This window comes from Siphateles boraxobius, unplaced genomic scaffold (assembly GCF_051911475.1).
Source record: "Siphateles boraxobius isolate OS27281-9 unplaced genomic scaffold, OSU_SipBor_1 100, whole genome shotgun sequence".
Classification (NCBI taxonomy): Eukaryota; Metazoa; Chordata; class Actinopteri; order Cypriniformes; family Leuciscidae; genus Siphateles; species Siphateles boraxobius.
This window is the reverse complement of record NW_027508701.1, coordinates 1,731,249-1,750,637: the sequence shown is the minus strand read 5'-3', so window position 1 is coordinate 1,750,637 and position 19,389 is coordinate 1,731,249. Positions and strand designations below refer to the sequence as shown.

At 41.7% G+C, this 19,389-nt stretch overlaps 1 protein-coding gene across 1 annotated transcript in view; it reads left to right on the top strand.

The window, feature by feature from the left end:
- Window positions 1-19,389, top strand: part of LOC143747042 (piezo-type mechanosensitive ion channel component 2) — a 148,781-nt gene that overhangs the window by 11,101 nt on the left and 118,291 nt on the right. The window contains 5 exon segments of the mRNA XM_077239493.1: window positions 2,285-2,368; window positions 3,891-4,017; window positions 4,376-4,533; window positions 10,228-10,491; window positions 16,984-17,089. Of these exon segments, the coding sequence (XP_077095608.1) occupies window positions 2,285-2,368; window positions 3,891-4,017; window positions 4,376-4,533; window positions 10,228-10,491; window positions 16,984-17,089 (739 nt within the window).

The window sequence follows — 19,389 nt, the reverse complement described above, 5'->3', positions numbered from 1 at the left end:
CCTTTCGAAGTGGAACTCGAACTGCGTCATGGTGTTGTTGCTTTGAAGGGATGCCTCCAGCGTGACCGGTGTCTGAAGTATGTGTGCAAAACACCAATCTTGATTAGCTGCCACCGCTAGTGATAAAAAAACGCTCTGCTATCGCCTGGCTTTGTTTTTGGGGGACGAGATCCAGGCGTCTGTGCCCCGCAGTGCTGGAGCCGCCACTGCTGAGGCAGAGTGTTGTATGAACACATGGGGTTTGCAGCTGGATCTGGCTTAAGAGCTTGGGTCGGGTCTATTCCTTTCCCAATGCTATGTTGAAAGTTCCGATGCTCTCGCACAGAAATCTGAAGCCCGCTCGCCGGCTTCTTCCGGTCCGGGCGAGAGCATGTTGCACGGTCAATCTAGCTCTAAGTCGAAGCAAATGTTTTAGCTGAGGCTGCCTCCACCACATCAGCCACGTATGGGGAGTTACTTGATGTAATGACCTGCGCCGACGCCAGATTAAGCCTAGACTGGTCGGTGGAGAGACAGGAGCGCACTCCAAGCAGACTGGATGAGTGTTTATTAGCGGGTCATAAACGTGTTTACCCCCCCATTCTACCATTTCTCCCAGACCTCCATGAGGGACTGTTAAGGTTTTTTGGCCTCGATACCCTGCCAGTTTACACCCAGGCTCGACTGTTGGATGTTCTACATCATACATGGCGACTGGCCAGATGAGGAAGGGTGGGCTATTCCACTTCTCACGTCTCACTTCCTCATATGTCGCTTCTCCTTTTAAATACAGATAGAAGGATATGCTCCTTTGATGTTCGCATAATAAGTGTTGTCTGACACGGCTGAAGGAGGATTGGTGGTTCCACGGCTTTGCGTCCCACTTTATCAGTGGTGTCCCCTTGGGGTACGAGTTTGGAAGTAGTAGTAATATATATACACATTTGTGTTTGCAAGCTGAATGGGGATGAGGGGTATTTCACCCTCATCACTCTCTCACTAAAGATTTCAGGAAGTGCTAGCACGTTCTCCTGGAAGCTAGACTTTTATCTCCGACCTTACTTAAACACATCTGAACCAACTAATCAAAATATTCAGTAAAACTAGAAACTTCCAGGCAGGTGTGTTAGGGCAAGTTGAAACTGAACTCTGCAGGAGAGTGGCCCTCCTACAGCATGATTTAAACACTTCTAGCACAGTGGTTTCAAACCCTGGTCCAACCCCAACATTGCACATTTTTGATGTCTCTCTTATCTGACACACTCATTTGAGGTCTTGGAGTTTACTAACGAGCTGATAAGTTGAGTCAGGTGTAGCAGTTTTACTTCACCTCACACAAGATCCTAGTTATGTTGGAGTTTCACAGGTGGCACCAAATTAATATTGTGAGTATTGGTCACACCACTTAATGTGAGTGTGACATTGTGAGATGACCTCTTAAGCCTGGCTTATACTCACTGCTTCTGCATAAGTGCAAATGTGCGTGCGAGCGACAAAAATAGCGTCATTGCAGTGTACGTCTTGTGTACGTCGAGTGCCTAAGACCCCATGTGACCCACTATTTCTTTGAATAAATATGAAATGGATGTGTTGTAATTTACATCCTTTTTAAGGATTGTTTGGGTGTTAACCTTAGGGATTAGTCTCAATATGGGTGCAGGGCAGAAATTGCCTGTGGATCAATGATAAGTCCTGCCTATCCAACGTTTGTCAGTTGTCTTAGCATCCTTATCTGATAATTTACATTTAGCTGACGCTTTTATCCAAAGCAATATTTCAGAGGTCACATGCCTCTGGAGCAACTAGGGGTTAAGTGTCTTGCTCAGGGACACATTGATGTCTCACAGTGGATCCGAACCTGGGTCTCTCACACCAAAGGCATGTGTCTTATCCACTGCGCCATCACCACATGATAATGTTGGACATGATAATGTTGGACAATCCAAATGAAATGTAGCAAGGCAAATATTTCTTCACTTTTGCAGTCAGAGAGGGAGCCCTATCATTAAACTGGGCCCTAGAATGTGCTGTTTGCTACACAGGTGTGTTTTATTAGGGAGACATCTAAAGTGTTCAGTGCTAGGGCACTTCAGGACCAGGGTTGGGAATCACTGCTCTAGCATATCCAAAATGCTGCTACCTAATCGAATCTCTTAATTATATTACTGCAGATACTACTGCTACTTAATGCAATTGAGTAAACCTGTTTTATTTTGTACTCCAAAAGAATTGCTGAAATAAAGGCAATTGTGTACATGTTTTTCTATTTATCTGCATTTGTAACCCAAATATATACCATGCTCAGGAAAATGTTGAAAACTATTCTGAAGACTCCAGCATCCAATCAAGCTTCTCCAAAATTCACTATTTTCCCCCTGAAAGAAAAGAGGTAAGATATAATTTATCAACAGAAATAAAAATTTATATAGATAGAATTGCTCTCATGAAGTCTCTGTAAAGACTATCCATTTCGAGCACACACAGCAAAATGCGCACTCGCCACTATATTCACAGGACAGGACCAGCGATGGGAAACACTGCCATTAGGTGATGATCACGAGCAATAGGCCCTTATTATTTACATGGTTAATAAAGCAGGGAAGGTTTGTTACTTTCTTAAGCCTTTGTCATTCCCATGACAAGCCCTCAAGCCTGTGAGGTAGGCATATTTTATCTATAAAACAATCTGTCACGTAAAGTGAACTGTAGGCTAGTCCAGTAGAAACCAAGAACAGTTTATTACAGAAGAGAAAAAAACAAAACAAAAAAAACAGATGATGACTTGGCTTGCCTAAACTGTGAGATTGAGACTCACCGACAGAAGGCTGACACAAACAAAGCAAGAAAATTGACAGGAAACATGAGGTCTGTGAGTACACAATCACTAATTGGCAAACAAGAAACAGCTGGAAATAATCATGGGAATAATAAACAAGAAACCTACAAAGGGATTCGCTCCCCGGAATTGCCGATGCGGATTGAAGAACACTCTGAATAACGCAGACTAAAAGACGCGAGGAGCCGAAACATGCCGCCGTTTTAAATTTTTTAAAGGGGACTAAGGCGATCGTGAATTTGTGAACATATTATGGAGCTAATCAGAATTTTTTAGTAGAAATTTAAGTGGGCTGAAGCCCATCTAAAAAAGTCCTAGCAACGCCCCTGACACACAACCATTTACTGAACAGGTGTGTTAAGAGGTCCATGTTTAGGTTTCGTAAAAAAGGTGAAAGGCCTCAGTCTGGTATTTTAAATGTTCCTCCATTTTTTTTGCCCCTGGTCTACATTGTCCCTAACCTGCCACCTTGACCACTTTGAGCCTTCCTCTTCCTAATTGTGGAAATTTGGAGGATTTTATCTTTGACAAGATGATTGACAGGTCAGTTTACTGTGACAGAATGCGACAGAGAGCAACCGTTCAAGAGGCAATTGTATGTGATAGTGTGTCCCAAAGCTTGTGTACTCTTTTGCTACACACTCAAAAGTATCTACTTTTTCTTCACAAAAAGAGTACATACTTTTAGGGCGTAGTATATAGGCGCAGCACATGTTTCATGATGTGATTGGCTGTTCCCTGCGCCACTATCATGTGACGAGCACATGACCCATCTCATCTCAGAGTCAGTTTGCCAACAAGTTATGCTTATTTCTCTGGATTTAAACATTCTTAGAAACCTTTGGGATAATGTAAGTACACAAATCAACAACATATATAAAATAGTGTTGATTTTGATCAAAAATCTTACATAGTGTTCCTTTACGCATAATTAGAGCAGTTACTTGCAGTGCTACATGGAATAGAAATTCAGTAGTGATGAAGATCAGAGTGCAGAATGTCTTGCCTTAAACTCAAAGACAATCGTACCATTATTTAAACATCTGCTTTCTGTGCTGTTGTTGCCATGTTTTAGGCTATGGTGTTGGTGTGGAAGAGGACGGGGCAAGACCGCGAAGGTTCTGGGGGGAATTCCCTGATTCTGGAGGATGACTACTCAAATTGCCTGGCTTTATCTCCATACACACAGAAGATCTCTTTTTGTGCATTAAAAAGTAATTAAATATAGAAAGTCTACCTTATTCATGTGTACATTGTGCCCAAATACACACAAAGCAACAGGACAGAAGAGAGAATGAGAACAAGGTCAGCTATGACTAAAGGCTAGATGATAGGAGCTGGGAAGGAGTTGGGTTGATGGCGAGTGCTGATAACTAACGTTTCTGAACTATTGCAAGCTAGATATAATTTTGTCATTGCAACAGTCTTAGATACATATACAGGTAATGGCTTGCAAACGTCAAACTGGAGGTTTACACTCTGTTCACATCTATTTATTAAGTTTATTTTGTTCACATTTTAGAATCTGTGTGTGTGATTGTGTGTTAAATGCATGCACAGAACATAATGTGGAGAGTGAAAGCAGTGACGGAGACAGTGAAATATTGAATGACGTGGACCCTTTATCTTCCACTGATCGGCCTGGACCCAGCGCTTCGGTCCTGTTTGGACAGTTCATCATGAAACAGAGCTATGTCATTGCTCTCATCATCATGATGGTAACGTAGTGTTTGCGGGCAGAATAGCCCTATGTTGCTTCATGCTTGCAGAATAATCTGAGTATTTTCTGACCTTTTGATATTTATAGATGATTATAGAGAAGGAAAAAAACTTCATATTCTTATTTTTCCATTTGTTCATATTTCAACATAACACATTTACCGGTTGCTCAGAATGGGTGGTGCCTAATGAGTCGTTTTCAAACTGGGACGGGTGTTATTTTCAATCATCTGATCAAAATGCATACAAGACATATATAGAAGCTGTGACAAAACGTCTCAGGTTACGTATGTAACCCTGGTTCCCTGATTGGGAACAAGACGCTGCGTTTGAGACGCGATGGGAACGCTCTGCATGATTACGTCGTGAAGCACGTGTAAAATCAATCCAATGGAAGCCCACTACGACATAGGTGACGTCATAGACCAGGAAACTATAAAGCAGCCCTGAAATCAGAGCGCGAAAGCTTCTGAAAAAGCAAGTCGATCAGGGCATGCAGGAAGTATGGCAGGCAAACGCAGCGTCTTGTTCCCTATCAGGGAACCAGGGTTACATACGTAACCTGAGACGTTCCCTTTCAAGGGAACTCGAGCTGCGTTTGAGACGCGATGGGAACCCCATACCCACTACGCCATAGTGACAAATGCCCGTTCTGTGTGAAGTCCTGCGCACACTAAGAAGCAAGCAACCTCGCCCCAGGAGTGGAGAGGTCAAGGTCATAAAACCTGACAAATGTATGCAGAGAGGACCATCCTGCCGCATTACACACGTCAAGAAGGGAAACTCCCGAAATTAAGGCCATAGAGGCCGCCATACTCCGAGTAGAATGGGCCCGCACAGCCATAGGTGAAGGCTGTCCGGCCGCTTCATAAGCCAACGAAATAGCCTCGACTATCCATTTACTCATCACCTGTTTAGATGCAGTGCATCCTCTCTTGAGTGGCCCAAAACAAACAAATAATTTCTCAGATTTACGCCACAGAGCAGCTCTGTGAACGTAGGCATCTAAAGCCCGGACTGGACATAACAGGTTAAGCTGTTCCTGATCTGGGGTATTAAAGGGTGGAGGATAAAAGGCCTGCCGCACTATTGGGCCCCCAACATTTAGTGGGACCTTAGGAATATAACCCGGTCTAGGGTAGAGGAATGCTTTCACCATACCAGGTGCAAATTCCAGACATGAATGAGCAACCGACAGAGCATGTAAATCACCAATTCTCTTGATAGACGAAATAGCAAGGAGAAATATAGTCTTTAGAGTGAGGAATTTTTCTGAAACCTCCTCGATGGGCTCGAAGGGAGCCAAGGCCAGACCCTCAAGTACAATGGCCAAATCCCAAGCCGGTGCTCTAGATTGCAGTGCAGGCCTGAGCCTCAATGTACCACGGAGAAAACAAATAATAAGAGGATCTCTCCCAAGAGAAGAAGCCCCGAGAGGGGTGATAAGCAGATATAGCCGCTACGTACACCTTTAAGGTGGAGGGAGATAATCCAGCAGAGAAACAGTCTTGTAGGAAATAGAGAACTGTACCAACCGGGCAGTTAACAAGATTTAAAAAATGTTCTCCACGCCATGTAGAGAACAGTTTCCATTTCAATGTACATAGTTTTCTCGTGGAAGGAGCTCTGGATTGAAGGACGGTCTCAACGACCTCAGTCAAGAGACCGGATTCTATGAGCTGGACCCCTTCAGAGGCCAAGCCCACCGTTTCCACAACTCCGTTTAACCCTTTTCTATTATGTGCAGGACCCATAGAGAAATATTTGGCAGAAGTTCCGATAAGGGAACCAGTCTCTCGAGACTGGCCTCTGGATTTGATTGAACAATCATTTCGGTGCCCTGAAGCGGCGAACCGGCAGGGAACAACCGACCTGACCGTTCTACAACCCTCCTCAGAGGATTGCACGGGGACGCTGACACCTCGGCGCCCTGAAGCGGCGAACCGGCAGGGAACAACCGAACTGGCAGCGCTGCGACCCTCCTCAGAGAGTCGCACCCCAGCAGAACTCCCGGGAGCATTGATATCGGGGGGAATGTGTACAGGTGCAGCCTCGGCCACACCTGCGCCATAGCGTCCAGTCCGAGAGGAGCTGGATATGTGAGGGACAACCATAGCGGGCAATGGGTTGTATCGTCCAAAGATCTCCCATAGGAGCTCCACCACCTCGGGGTGAAGTCTCCATTCCCCGGGCCTCAGCCCCTGCCTCAACAGGATATCTGCTCTGCTTATATACGAGATCGTCAGTGTGTTGTCCGGACCCTCCGCCGAGCGACCACTCATGATCACTCCCGACTTGTGAGGGAAGCATCCGTCGATAGCATTATGCGTCGACAAGATACCCCCAACACTGGGCCTGGGCGAGGAACCAAGGTTCTTCCACATGACCGAGGCACGTAGGCATAGCCAAGTGACCTTGCTCATGCGAAAACGGATTTCCCCTCGGAGAAAACCCCTTGGTCCTGAGCCACCACTGCAGGGGTCTCATGTACAGAAGGCCAAAAGTAATTACGTTGAACGCAGCTGTCATGAGACCCACAGTCTGAAACTGTTTCACAGTGAGTGACTGGCCTAGATAAACCCATTTTACACCTAGAAAAGTGGTCCTCTGAGCTGGGAGGATCACACTCTTCTTGGCATTGAGTGGCAACCCCAACATCTTTAAATGAGACAGAACGACATCTCGATGCCGAACTGCCATATGCTCAAATTGAGCTAGGATCAACCAATCGTCGATATAATATAATACGCGAATGCCCTGGAGTCTCAAAGGAGCCAGAGCTGCATCCACGCATTTTGTAAAGGTGCGGGGTGATAAACCTAGGCCAAATGGAAGAACCCGATACTGGTATGCTTCGCCCCCGTTTTTAAAGCGAACCTCAGGAACTTCCTGTGATGAGGATGGATAGATACTTGGAAGTACGCGTCCTTCAAGTCTATTGTGACAAACCAGTCCTCGGACTGAATCTGTGATACAATCTGTTTGAGTGTAAGCATTCTGAACTTGAGTTTCTGAACTCTGCTGTTTAAATGGCGCAGATCTAGATAGGACGCAACCCTCCATCCTTCTTTGGAACAATGAAGTAATGGCTGTAAAACCCTGACTTTCTGCTGGGAGGAGAAACCCTTTCTATAGCTCCTTTTTGAAGAAGTGTCAGTACTTCCTGCTCCATAACCAGAGCCTGCTGTGAGTCCACTACCGTAGGGAGGACCCCCTGAAATCTGGGCGGATGAGAACCGCTGTAACCCTTTTCTATTATGTGCAGGACCCATAGAGAAATGTTTGGCAGAAGTTTCCACACTGCCAGAAATTCCGATAAGGGAACCAGTCTCTCGAGACTGGCCTCTGGATTTGATTGAACAATCATTTTGGTGCCCTGAAGCGGCGAACCGGCAGGGAACAACCGAACTGTCCATTCTACAACCCTCCTCAGAGGATTGCACGGGGATGCTGACACCTCGGCGCCCTGAAGCGGCGAACCGGCAGGGAACAACCGAACTGGCAGCGCTGCGACCCTCCTCAGAGAGTCGTACCCCAGAGGGCGCTGAGGAGGAGCGATTTCTCAAAACCGTCCCTCTTTTTTTTCCATTGGACAGGACTTCTTGTCTAAGCTTTATTAGAGATGACGACAGTCCTCAGATCTTGCCTACCTCTAACTAGCTTAGTTCCTACGACCCTCCGATTTTTTACGACCCTTTTATTACTGCCTAATAAAATGTATTTATTATTAAAGATGGCTGGTGGGTAACGTCGGGGTTAAAAATGATGACGCCGACTCGGGAGAGAGAAAGCTCGCAAGCGTCTCTATAATCCAAGGCACTGTCATACCATGATACTTAATACCCATAACATTACTCTAGTTAGACGTTTGGGTATTAAACACATAAAATAGAAACCGGTTTATTCCACGATCTCGACACCTCAGTGTGGAGATAGGGAAAAACCAGTAGTCCCGGACGAGGAGGCTGAGATACAGAGTTTTCCTGTTTTTTTTAGATATATTTCATCTAATAAACTCTTTTTATTTTCACTCTCATAATGTTCAGCTGTCCAGTAAATATTTAACTAGCAACAGCATTATAAAAACCTCCTTTTAAAAGCTCCTCCTTATTCAACAGAGTTATGAGCTGCCTATTTATTGAAAAATCAAACATCTGCCCTTTTCTTAATATTTTTATTTGTTTTGTTCACTTTTTCTTAACAAAACACTAATGATACCAATTCTTCTCAACTCGAAATCGCAGCACACTGGATCTGCAGGTGAAAGCTGAGATAGGGCGGGCTCGTCCCAAGCCGGGGAGCGCGAACCGAACCGTCCTCCTCAAAGAGCGATCGGCGAGAGCGGAGTGTCTTCATAGATAGACTCATACAATGCTCACAATCAGCCCCCTCGAGGACTGACTGGGCATGCTCCACTCCCAAACAAGCAACACAAAGCTGATGTGTGTCCCCACCCGTAATATGACGAGGGCAGGGAACAACACACCGTCTATAATCTTGCTTGCTCGCCATAATAATAATAGATATATGGGCTTGACAGACAACAATAAATAGACAAGGACAGATATACACAGAGCGCTTGCTGAAGGTACAGAAGCTGTCGCGCTCTGATTTCAGGGCTGCTTTATAGTTTCCTGGTCTATGACGTCACCTATGTCGTAGTGGGCTTCCATTGGACTGATTTTACACGTGCTTCACGACGTAATCACGCAGAGCATTCCCACCGCGTCTCAAACGCAGCTCGAGTTCCCTTGAAAGGGAAGCTGTATTTTATAAACCAATATCCAACAGATTTAATTAATTTAATGACGAGAAACAACACTGTAATTTTTTAGTATGTGGAATTTCTTGCACTTCAGATAAAGCCAAAAACCCTGCGTGTCCAATAACTTCAGGACTCCTCCTGTACCTTATTGCTTTTATAAAATGGTTACCACACAATACAAATATTAAAATGCTTTATAAGCTGTTCATGAAAATACATTGTTTGATGTAATTTCTGTCCTCGTTACCTAGGATAATGATCAAAGTTGTTAATGAAAGTGCATGTCACTAATGTTGTTGGAGTGTCTGGCCATTAACAGAGCATTATGATCCAGGGTTAGTTTCCTTCAGAAGCATTCAGCTCCAGTCGTCACGACATATTTCACACTATATATAACATTGAGCAATTCTTTTTTTTTTCTTTTTTTTTGACAATGGAATGTTTTCTATATAATATATGTATATAATAAATATATAACAAAAACTGTGGAAACAAAACAGCTAAACATAAAAAAGAAACCTACATGCTACAGCCATATTATCTTTGCTAGTGTAACCAGTTGAATGCTCCTACCATTGTTGGTAACACTTTATAATAAAGTTTGAAAATACAATTATTAAACACAGTATAGATATGCTTATAAATCAAAAGGAAAAATCATGTATAGCTGTATATATACTGTATGTATATTATAAACTGCTTGTTAATGTCTATTAATGCTTTATAAATGATGCATTAACTGTTTACTAATGCTTAACTAATGATTAATATCATGCAGTTATTATAAAGTGTTGCCATATTTGTTTATTATTAGAACGTATGCCTTTTCCCGATCGTCATATTTCCCAAATTGGGAGATACACCCACTGCTCTTCTTCTGGATGGAGACCCATCAGTCACATGCTTGTTTCTCTTTATATGTGTGCAGGTATGGAGCATCTGCTATAACTCATGGCTCACATTAATGTTACTGGTGTGGTCATGTATGATCTGGATGTTGAAGGATCGGCGGCGGTTCGCTATGCTTAGCGCTCCATTTCTTGCTGTCTATGGGACATTGCTGCTAGTGGTTACATTCATCAGTCAACTCCATCTTAAGCATATTGACATGTTCCCTACTTTACCGAAGGTTGTGTTGATTGACTTTGATGTGTATGGTTATCCAGTGCCCTGTGTGCACCTCGCTGCAAAGGTATGTAACAGAAATCTTGTGATATAGCTTAACAAAGTGTTCTCAGTGCCGAGCTGCACGATTAATTGTTAAAGGACAAACATCACTGTTTTGTTATTCCTGAAGGACAACAATTTAGCTACGTCTATTACGATCACATCGCCACTACAAGAGTGAGAGTAGTTGTCATGCCGAAATCGCCATATATACCCTAAAATAGGGCACTATTTGAGGGGACAGACATTTGTAGTGGTTTCCAGAACTATAGTGGATGTTATTGAGTTAACTCATTCAATCCCACAATGCACCGTAATAACAAGTTTACAAGCGATGTACACTCAAAGGCTACGCCCGCAGCGGAATCAGAATCAGAATCAGAATCAGAATCAGAATCAATTTTATTGCCAAGTAGTGTTGTGCACATACAAGGAATTTGCTATGGTAATAAGATGTTACCGAGGCTGCTATATCAGCGCCAACTTGAGAAAAAAATACAGCATGACATGAGGAGAGGTGAGGAGAAAAAAGGCGACCCCCAGACTATGCTCCTGTAAGGAGAACAGTCTGGGAACAGGAAAAAACACCTCAGCAACATTAGCACATAAACAGTACACTCTACAAACAAGACATTGCAACATGGTGGGGAGTGGGGGATGGAGGTAGTCCAGCCCAGGCAAGCAGCATCCGGTCCTGTAGCCATTATGGCGCTGGTCACAGACCCGCCTGTCAGACTGGGGGTACGAAGCGGCGAAGGCGTGGGATGGGGTGTGGGTTAGGTGCATATCTGTGTATGTGTAAGTTCATGTGTGTGTAGGCCTGGAGAGAGTCGCTAAGCCAGCACCATAATCTAGGAGCCTCAGTCCGCAGGATTGTCATAGCGATACACAGCAAGTTGCCATGGAGACAACCTTGATCATGTCCCAGGCAGAGTCAACAATCAGCAGGTGTCTGAGGAGTCGGGGAAGGAATGCAACAGCATCTCACTGCAGTGCTCTTCCGGGAGAGTTGTTGTTCCAGCAGCGGCCTTGGCCAAGGCCAGTGCTGGTAGGGGGGTGCCGAAACAGATAAGATTGGAATTGTTTGGTCTTCGGGCGAGTAGCCGCATCCAATTTATACAGGCTATTCTCCTGGTCCGTTTTGGTCTCTGAAACGATCCATTTGCCTCTGCAAAGCTGTGAGCTTCTCCATGATGTTATCCATATTGTGGTTCATAGACCCAGTCTGAGTGCTGACAGCTCTGCCCACCGCTTCAATCATCACGGGCAGCCTTGCGAGGCTTTTGACAGCTGTCACCGTCTGCTTAGTTCCTCGATAAACCAGGGCAATGCCTAATCCAATCAGCAGAAGACCTGTTATCATGGTGCCGAATAGGTAGATATCTTCAACGTCCTCCACGGAAAGAGCCGCCAGACACACGACCCGCCACCTCTCCCACGCGTCCATCGTGTAGCCAGCTGCGAACGTCCCGGCAGGGCAGTCAGGTTCCCCCGAACCCAAGCTTCTCGTCGAGAAGATGGTGTCAATTGCGTTGAGAGACCAGTTGATCAAATACATAATTTCTTGGTTTTGGAGAGCAGTGTAGCGAGAGTCTCTCAAAGTACAAGACAGTAGACGTGACGAGAGAAGCAAAGCAGGAGAGGTGAGGGGAGGGAGAGGGAGAGAAAATGCGACCGCCTTCGTTGAGAGCCAAGAAGGAAGAGGAATAATCCATCCATCCATTTTCTAAACCTCTGATCTAATGTGGCTACAGCATAACATCATACGAGTATAAAACCCTTTTTAATTGATTATTCAATTTTTTAACTAAGATTTATCTTGAACTCTGCCATTGAAACAAGTATGTATAAACCTTTTCATCTTACTACTGGAGCTGCCAGTTTGCCAAGTTTAAAATGATTATTAAACAGGAAGATCAAACTATGCTAAAGCGGCAGATCTTACGACGCACTCAGTGTCTGAAATTCCCTCTCTGGTTTTCATTCACTCCCTCAAGTGAACCATATTAGTGGAGTAATGTAGGGAATAGTGCATGAGGGTATAGGGGGCGATTTCGGACACAACCTATGAGTGTAATATCTTCACAAATATCCTTTTTAACAGCACAGTATCTTTATTTTACAAACAATCAAATAATTACAGAAGTATTGAAATTCATATTTATAGATCAGATCTAAACACTATTGTAGTAATCAAACATAGAGTATACATCACCTTTTAATAAGTAATTTGATGCTTCAAATAAATATTAGCTAACTTGGATATTTCACTCATGCTATTCCACTTCTCCCACTTCAACAGTCACTCACTCTCATCAAGTGGATGAGCTAGTTTAAAATAAAATAAAATAAAAAGTAAAACAATCTTTGCTGCTCTTTCCATGGCCGGTTCTAGACATTTGGAGGCTCTAGGCCAGATGTACGTTGCCTCCTCCCCTCCACCTTTCAGAATAAATAAAAAGCACATGAAACAAAAATGATTCCTAACTTTTTTATTTATACACAACCTGTTATCAGTATTATTATATTTTTACTTAAACGTGCATTGTAATCACTAAAACAAATTAAGAAAGTTCATCTGGACCAGCTAGGGCTGTACGACATTGGAAAAAACTGGCATTGCAATATTTTTTTTTCTGCAATATATATTGCGATTTGAAAACAATTTGACCAGATGACTTTAATAGCTCTTTTTGTAAATAATTTATCATTCTAGGATGATTTGGGTGATTTTGTAGGGTAGTGCATCTGCAGAGAAGATAATAAACACATTATAAGCATAGCTTAATACAACATAAATATGTGTAGAACTGTAAATAACTATAACTCTATTCAGGCACAGAAATTGAATAAGCAAATGTAAAATATGATGCAGCTCTAAGTGTTTCTAACTGTCCGTGGAGTCCCCAGGCACTATATAGTCCAGGTTATCTGCTATAAATTATCATCTTCATGAGTCGAGTACTCCTTGACCTGGGAACTATCTGAAAATCAAAAGTTTTACATCAATTAAAATGTTTATGTTTTCACTTTATGTTTATCTTCAATATTGTTTGATATTGTATTTTTATTAGTACTGTCAAAGTTAACATGTTAACTCACACAATACATTTTTTCAGTTTAATGCCTTATTTTTTTTTTAACACAGTTAAAAAATGTATCCCTTTTTTCCATCATCCTTTGGCTGCCGTTAAAATATATTATCACACTCTTATTCAAGCAAATGCTTTTAAACCATTCACACGCGACAAGACAAAAGGGAAGAAGGCAGTGCGTTACTACTGGCACGTCTGTGAATCTCCTGTCTGTGTGACACATACACGACTTGTGCGCACAGAAATCTGCTTAAAGGGGTGGTAAAGTATGATTTCACTTTTCTAACTTTAGCTAGTGTGTAATGTTGCTGTTTGAGCATAAACAACATCTGCAAAGTTACAGCGCTCAAAGTTCAAAGCAAAGGGAGATATTTGCTCTTAAAGAAAAGGACTACAACAAACGGCTGGTAGGGACCACAGGACATTCCTCCCGGGTTAGTGACATCAGCAACCCTAAAATGTACATAAACCCCCGGGACACGCAGTTCGTGTTGAGAAGAGGAAAGTTGTTGTATAATGGCGCTTTTCCACTGCATGGTACGGCTCGGTACGGCTCAGCACGGTTCGGCTCGCTCAGCTTTTCCACTGCATGGTACGGCTCAGCACGGTTCGGCTCGCTCAGCTTTTCCACTGCGTGGTACGACTTGGCTCGGCGCGGCACGGCTCGGTTCGCTTTAGCTCGGTTGCTTTTCCACTGCAGTTAGCACCGCTTCAAAGTGGGTGGGATTATGACTGATCATTATCATCCGCTCCTCAGCAACCAACAACAGGAACGTCTGCGCTTCTCGTCCACTGACCACGATTCAGCCATTTCTTTTTTGGAAGTTTTTTTTCTTCAAGCAAGTCAGGCAAGTAGTTTTAAAACAGGTGCTACAGCGGTGGCTGTAACTGGCTATTTAAATCTAGCGGGTTTGATGTCTCGCAAATACAATGACGCTGGTGACGATTCTGTCTGTCTGACCAATCAGTGATCTACAGTGCTTCCACGTCACATTTTAGTATCGGTACGGTACGCTTGGAACCTCAACAGAGGTGGTACCATTTACAGCGACCATGCAGTGGAAAAGCGCTATAAGAGTGTTTTTTTGAGTCAGCTCAAACTTTAGCATCCTTCTTTTCACATGCAATAGAAAGTCACTCTGTGTGCATCTCACAACAGTTCCTATCAGGGTCGGCGCTATGGTGGGGCATTCGAGGGTCGTGCCCCCCCTAGCGCTCATTGATGCCCCTCCTACCAGAGTTTCTAATACAATGCTAAATCATAAATCAGATGTAGGCTATACAACACCAAATGTCCAGCAATCTATTTAAATAGTACATTGTGTTTAATTTGTCTAATGAGATCTAATATGTGTTAGTGCCAAGAATTTTCACGTGAAGAAATAACGTTAGATATATTCAATCCGAATTTTATTTATAAGTGCTTGAATGGTCCAGTGGTGGAATTTTTGACTAGCGTGCAAGAAATTCTGGGTTCTAACCCACACTCGCATAATTATTATTTTTTTCCCCCTCATTAAAACCGATTATGTTTATCAGTGGTTTTCAGGGACATGTTTGAGTGCATTTTACTTTGTGATTTCACCGGTACGAATAGAGATTTCTCCGCAACCGATCAAGCGGGCGTCCGTGTGAAGATGTTTCTTGTGGCAGCGCGACCCACAAGAGAATACTATCAGCACCACAGATCGCAGTCAACGAGCACTTTGAATGGCGTGTCCAAAAAAATATCCATTTTAGTTATTTTTTTCAATATTAAATGTACAAATTTTAACTTAAATGAAATAATGGCTTGGTTGAATTCTAATGTAACGTTATAATTTCTTGATAACAGACCGCTGCTAAGTATAGCACACCGTTGCCATTAAAAACAGAGCATGCCATGGACACAGTTATGTTCACGCGGAAGCAATACAATCGTTTTTAAATCAAACTTCTATAAATTAATATTTTTTTGTGTGTAAGATTATTTATTTGTAAAGTAGCCACAAATTCGCAATTAACAAATAATAATAATAAATATAAAACGTGTTTCGTTTTTTAAAGCATTTCTGCTGTGTTAGCAGAAAGGAAAAAAAAATTCTCAAACGGCAGTGCCCCCCCGCGGATGACCCAATGCCCCTCCAGTAGATCTGCTCTGGCGTCGACTCTGGTTCCTATACGAGCGATTTATAGATTATCATGATAGAATATGCTAATTGAAGATAGTTAACTCCACATCAGCAACATACATTCATCAACTAACCATTCAGAAACGTCCTGTTGCATTCTACATGTTGTCACTTCTTCTTGAGTCTCTCAATCTCTGTCTGACTCTGTTTTAACATTAAAGGCAGAACAGTTTCTGTCATTTTATTGTGTCTGCGTGAGGTAATCGCAGCTGCTAACACGCAAGAGATCTTGAAACCCCGCCCTCGGAGGCAGCTCATTTGCATTTAAAGGGCCAGACACAAAACGGTGCGTTTTTGCAAACCCTCAAAAAGTGACAACTTTAACATGCTATATAAAAATATCTGTGGGGTATTTTGTGCTAAAACTTCACACACACACTCAGGGGGACATCAGAGATTTATTTTACATCTTGTGAAAATGCCATTTTACCACCCCTTTAAGACAGTGCTTGTGGACAAAATCATGCCAAAAGCCTGTTTTGTCGAGTATCCTTGCTACACACAGTTAAAAGAGTTAAATGAATGCTTAAATGTGTGTAAAGAGTTGTAAGAAAATAGGATGTGCATCAGATCCTCTCAGGTCTTAAAGTGACAGCAGCCTAATAAACACACCCTGTGATGTCTGTCCGTAATGCTAATCAAACAACAAAAGACAGACAATCACTCACTGTTCTTGACTGAATAATGTTTGTGGCTTTAAGAAGGATTAATCTATATTTAATTTATAATTTATGCAGTGAAGACTATAAAGTGTTTAAAAACCTTATTCAATTTTCTGTATATATTCTATCTAAAACTCGTAAAGCACTGTTTACAGCACTGTTAACATTGAGCCCTGATATACTGAAGAACACATCTAAATGAGACATTTATTATAATGGGTTTTGTGAAGATCGTTTTAAGTTCACTTAAAATGAAAGTTGTTATATTATTTAAAACCTAATAAAAGTAAAAAATAAAAAAGAGAGATTGATTTTTAATTATACTGTAATGCTGAATGCCTATAATTAATTCAATATTTAAAATAAAACTGTCTATGTTGTTTCTACATTCATTTAAATATTAAATGTGCAATTATTACAATTTAAAAATATATTTAAAACTTTAATATTAGGTTTTATAAACCGTGACTAATTGCAGAAAATAAATGTGTTTGTTTTTAATCGATTTACAGCACTCATTTTTATAAGATGTGTTATAGATATGTGTAACGTCCCATATCTGTTTTAAAATCTAATGCTTTCTTTGCAGGTTTCTTTTACGTTTAGTTTCTGGATTTTACTCAGGCAACGGCTGAAGGAAAAAAAAGAGGAGCTACAGAGCACGGATGATTTAATGGAAATCAAAGTTCAAGCATGTATGGATATCTTTTTGATCTTTTGATTATTATTATTATTATTATTATTGTTTTTTGTTTTTTTACAGAATCTGTGCATGATATATACAGCATGTGGTTGTTCTGTGTTATCTGATTAGGGCTGGGTGAAGTCACTATAGATTTATAGATATAACCTAAACATAACCTAAAGATTTATAGATATAACCTAAATATGTGATTTAAAAAAATTATTTGGGCTGCAACTGTTTTTGCAAAATACATGTAAAATGTGTTAAGATGATTGAGGGCCACAAAACAAAGGCATTATGGATGCAGATGCTAAAACTTAAACAGTCCCACTTTATATTAAGTGGCTTTAAGGACTATTTACTTACATCAAAACATAAGTACAAGGTAACGCTTAATTTTACAGTCCTGTTTCCCATGTACAATACATACTATGTACTTATTATAGTAATTACAATAACTGGGTAATAACTAGGTACTAACCCTGAACCTACCCCTAAACCTAACCTTAACCCATGTACTTACCTTATATTACCCAGTACTTTCTAGGTAAGTACACTGTAAGTACTTTACTGTAAAATGAAGCGTTTCCAGATGTTGATGTTGTATTGTAAAACACTTGCACTGCTGTTGAGGTGTGATACGGGTAAGGTTATGGACAGGTGAGGTTTAAGGTTGGGTTAATGTGTATGGGAAGGGTCAACAGTGTAATTGCATACTGTACATTAATTACAGCTGTAATTACATGCAGGTATTTTCAAAATAGAAGTACAATGTAAAACATGTATGTACACAATAAGTCCATTGTATCAAATAATTAATTTCAATTTAAGTACATGCAGTAGTATAACCCCATAAAGCCGCTTAATATCAAGTGGGACCACTTAAACGTATATCAGGCGTCTTACATTGATTGGCTCCCTTGCCTGATTTAATTTTTATGTGAGTTTCCATTTATTAATTAATAAGAGTGATTTATACAATACAGATTATTTCAAAGCAGCTTCACTGTAATAAACAGGAACAAACAGTAATGATGCAAACTACTGTAAAGAAGAGCTACCGAAGACACTTCAATGTTGATTCAAAATTGTTTGAAAATCGTCCAACCAAAATTGTTTTTCATGTTTGAAAAATGTGTCAATTATGAAACAAAATTGATTGCAGTTGAAGAGCAGTTAACAGAAATGGAGAAACAAGGCTCAGTGAGGGTTGCACCGTTCTCTTCTGAACAAACATAGTGTGATTTAATCCAGGCTGTCAGATTGAGGATTGATATGATTCAGAATTCTTCATCCCGCTCCTTCTGCTTGAAGATTGATATGCCATTTCCTATATTTAGTGGGACTAGTAGAAGCTGGCCATAGGGGTTTGTGCAGAGGACTTGTTTGGTTCTTGTTGTCTTTGCTGAGGGTCTAGTCGACGAGGTCTTCACAGGAGATCTGTCCTTAGAGCCTGTCAAAGTGTCGTGGCCTTCACTGACATTGAGGGCTGAGTTGTGGCCGCAGTTGTTTATGATGGTCTTAGCAAATCTGTGTAAATGCAAAGTTGCAAAGCGGATTTAATCATGGTAAAACTATATTAATTTACAAAATAGTTATATCGATATATACATACCTAACCCTCGTGGCGCCGACTCTGCTTGTCTTGATTGCTAATCCACAACATATGACGATTATTAGGTTAAACGTTCAGAATATGATTCCATATAAGGTTATATTTCAGCACTTCGCAAATGGACAGCGACTCTTAAGTAGCACGTAGAACGTGTTCTCGCGCGTTCATGTGCATTTTTGTGAAACACTCGTGGAATTCCGGCGAGCGTTCATAACTTTACCCGTAGAGAGTGCTCTTAAGAGCTAAGATACATCGTTATCGGGAAACCCGGCCCAGAAACCTTCGTTTCACAACTTCGTAGCTCGTGGTCAATCAACCTTGGATGGTTTACCTTAGACATTATGGCTGAAAACGGAGAAAATGAATGGGATTTTGCTGGTTTGTTGGGGCCCCCCTTGAAGGGCGGGGCCCGTTTCAATTGAAACGGGTGAAACATAGGTAAGGCCGCCAGTGGTTCAAGGACTTCTTATAGCATTTGGTAGATCGTTTTTTTAATCTATCTCTTTTGACCACTTCTGTCCTGATTTATTTATATATTTATTTATTTAAAATGCTGGAAGTGGTCGACAAAGGAAGAGCTCAAAAAATTTAAGACCATATTTACACCTGTATTTAGAGTCGTCCACTTGTGGTCAGATTGAAGAAAATGCTTCTTAATACCAGGTGTAAACAGGAGCTTAGACTTTAGTTACTGT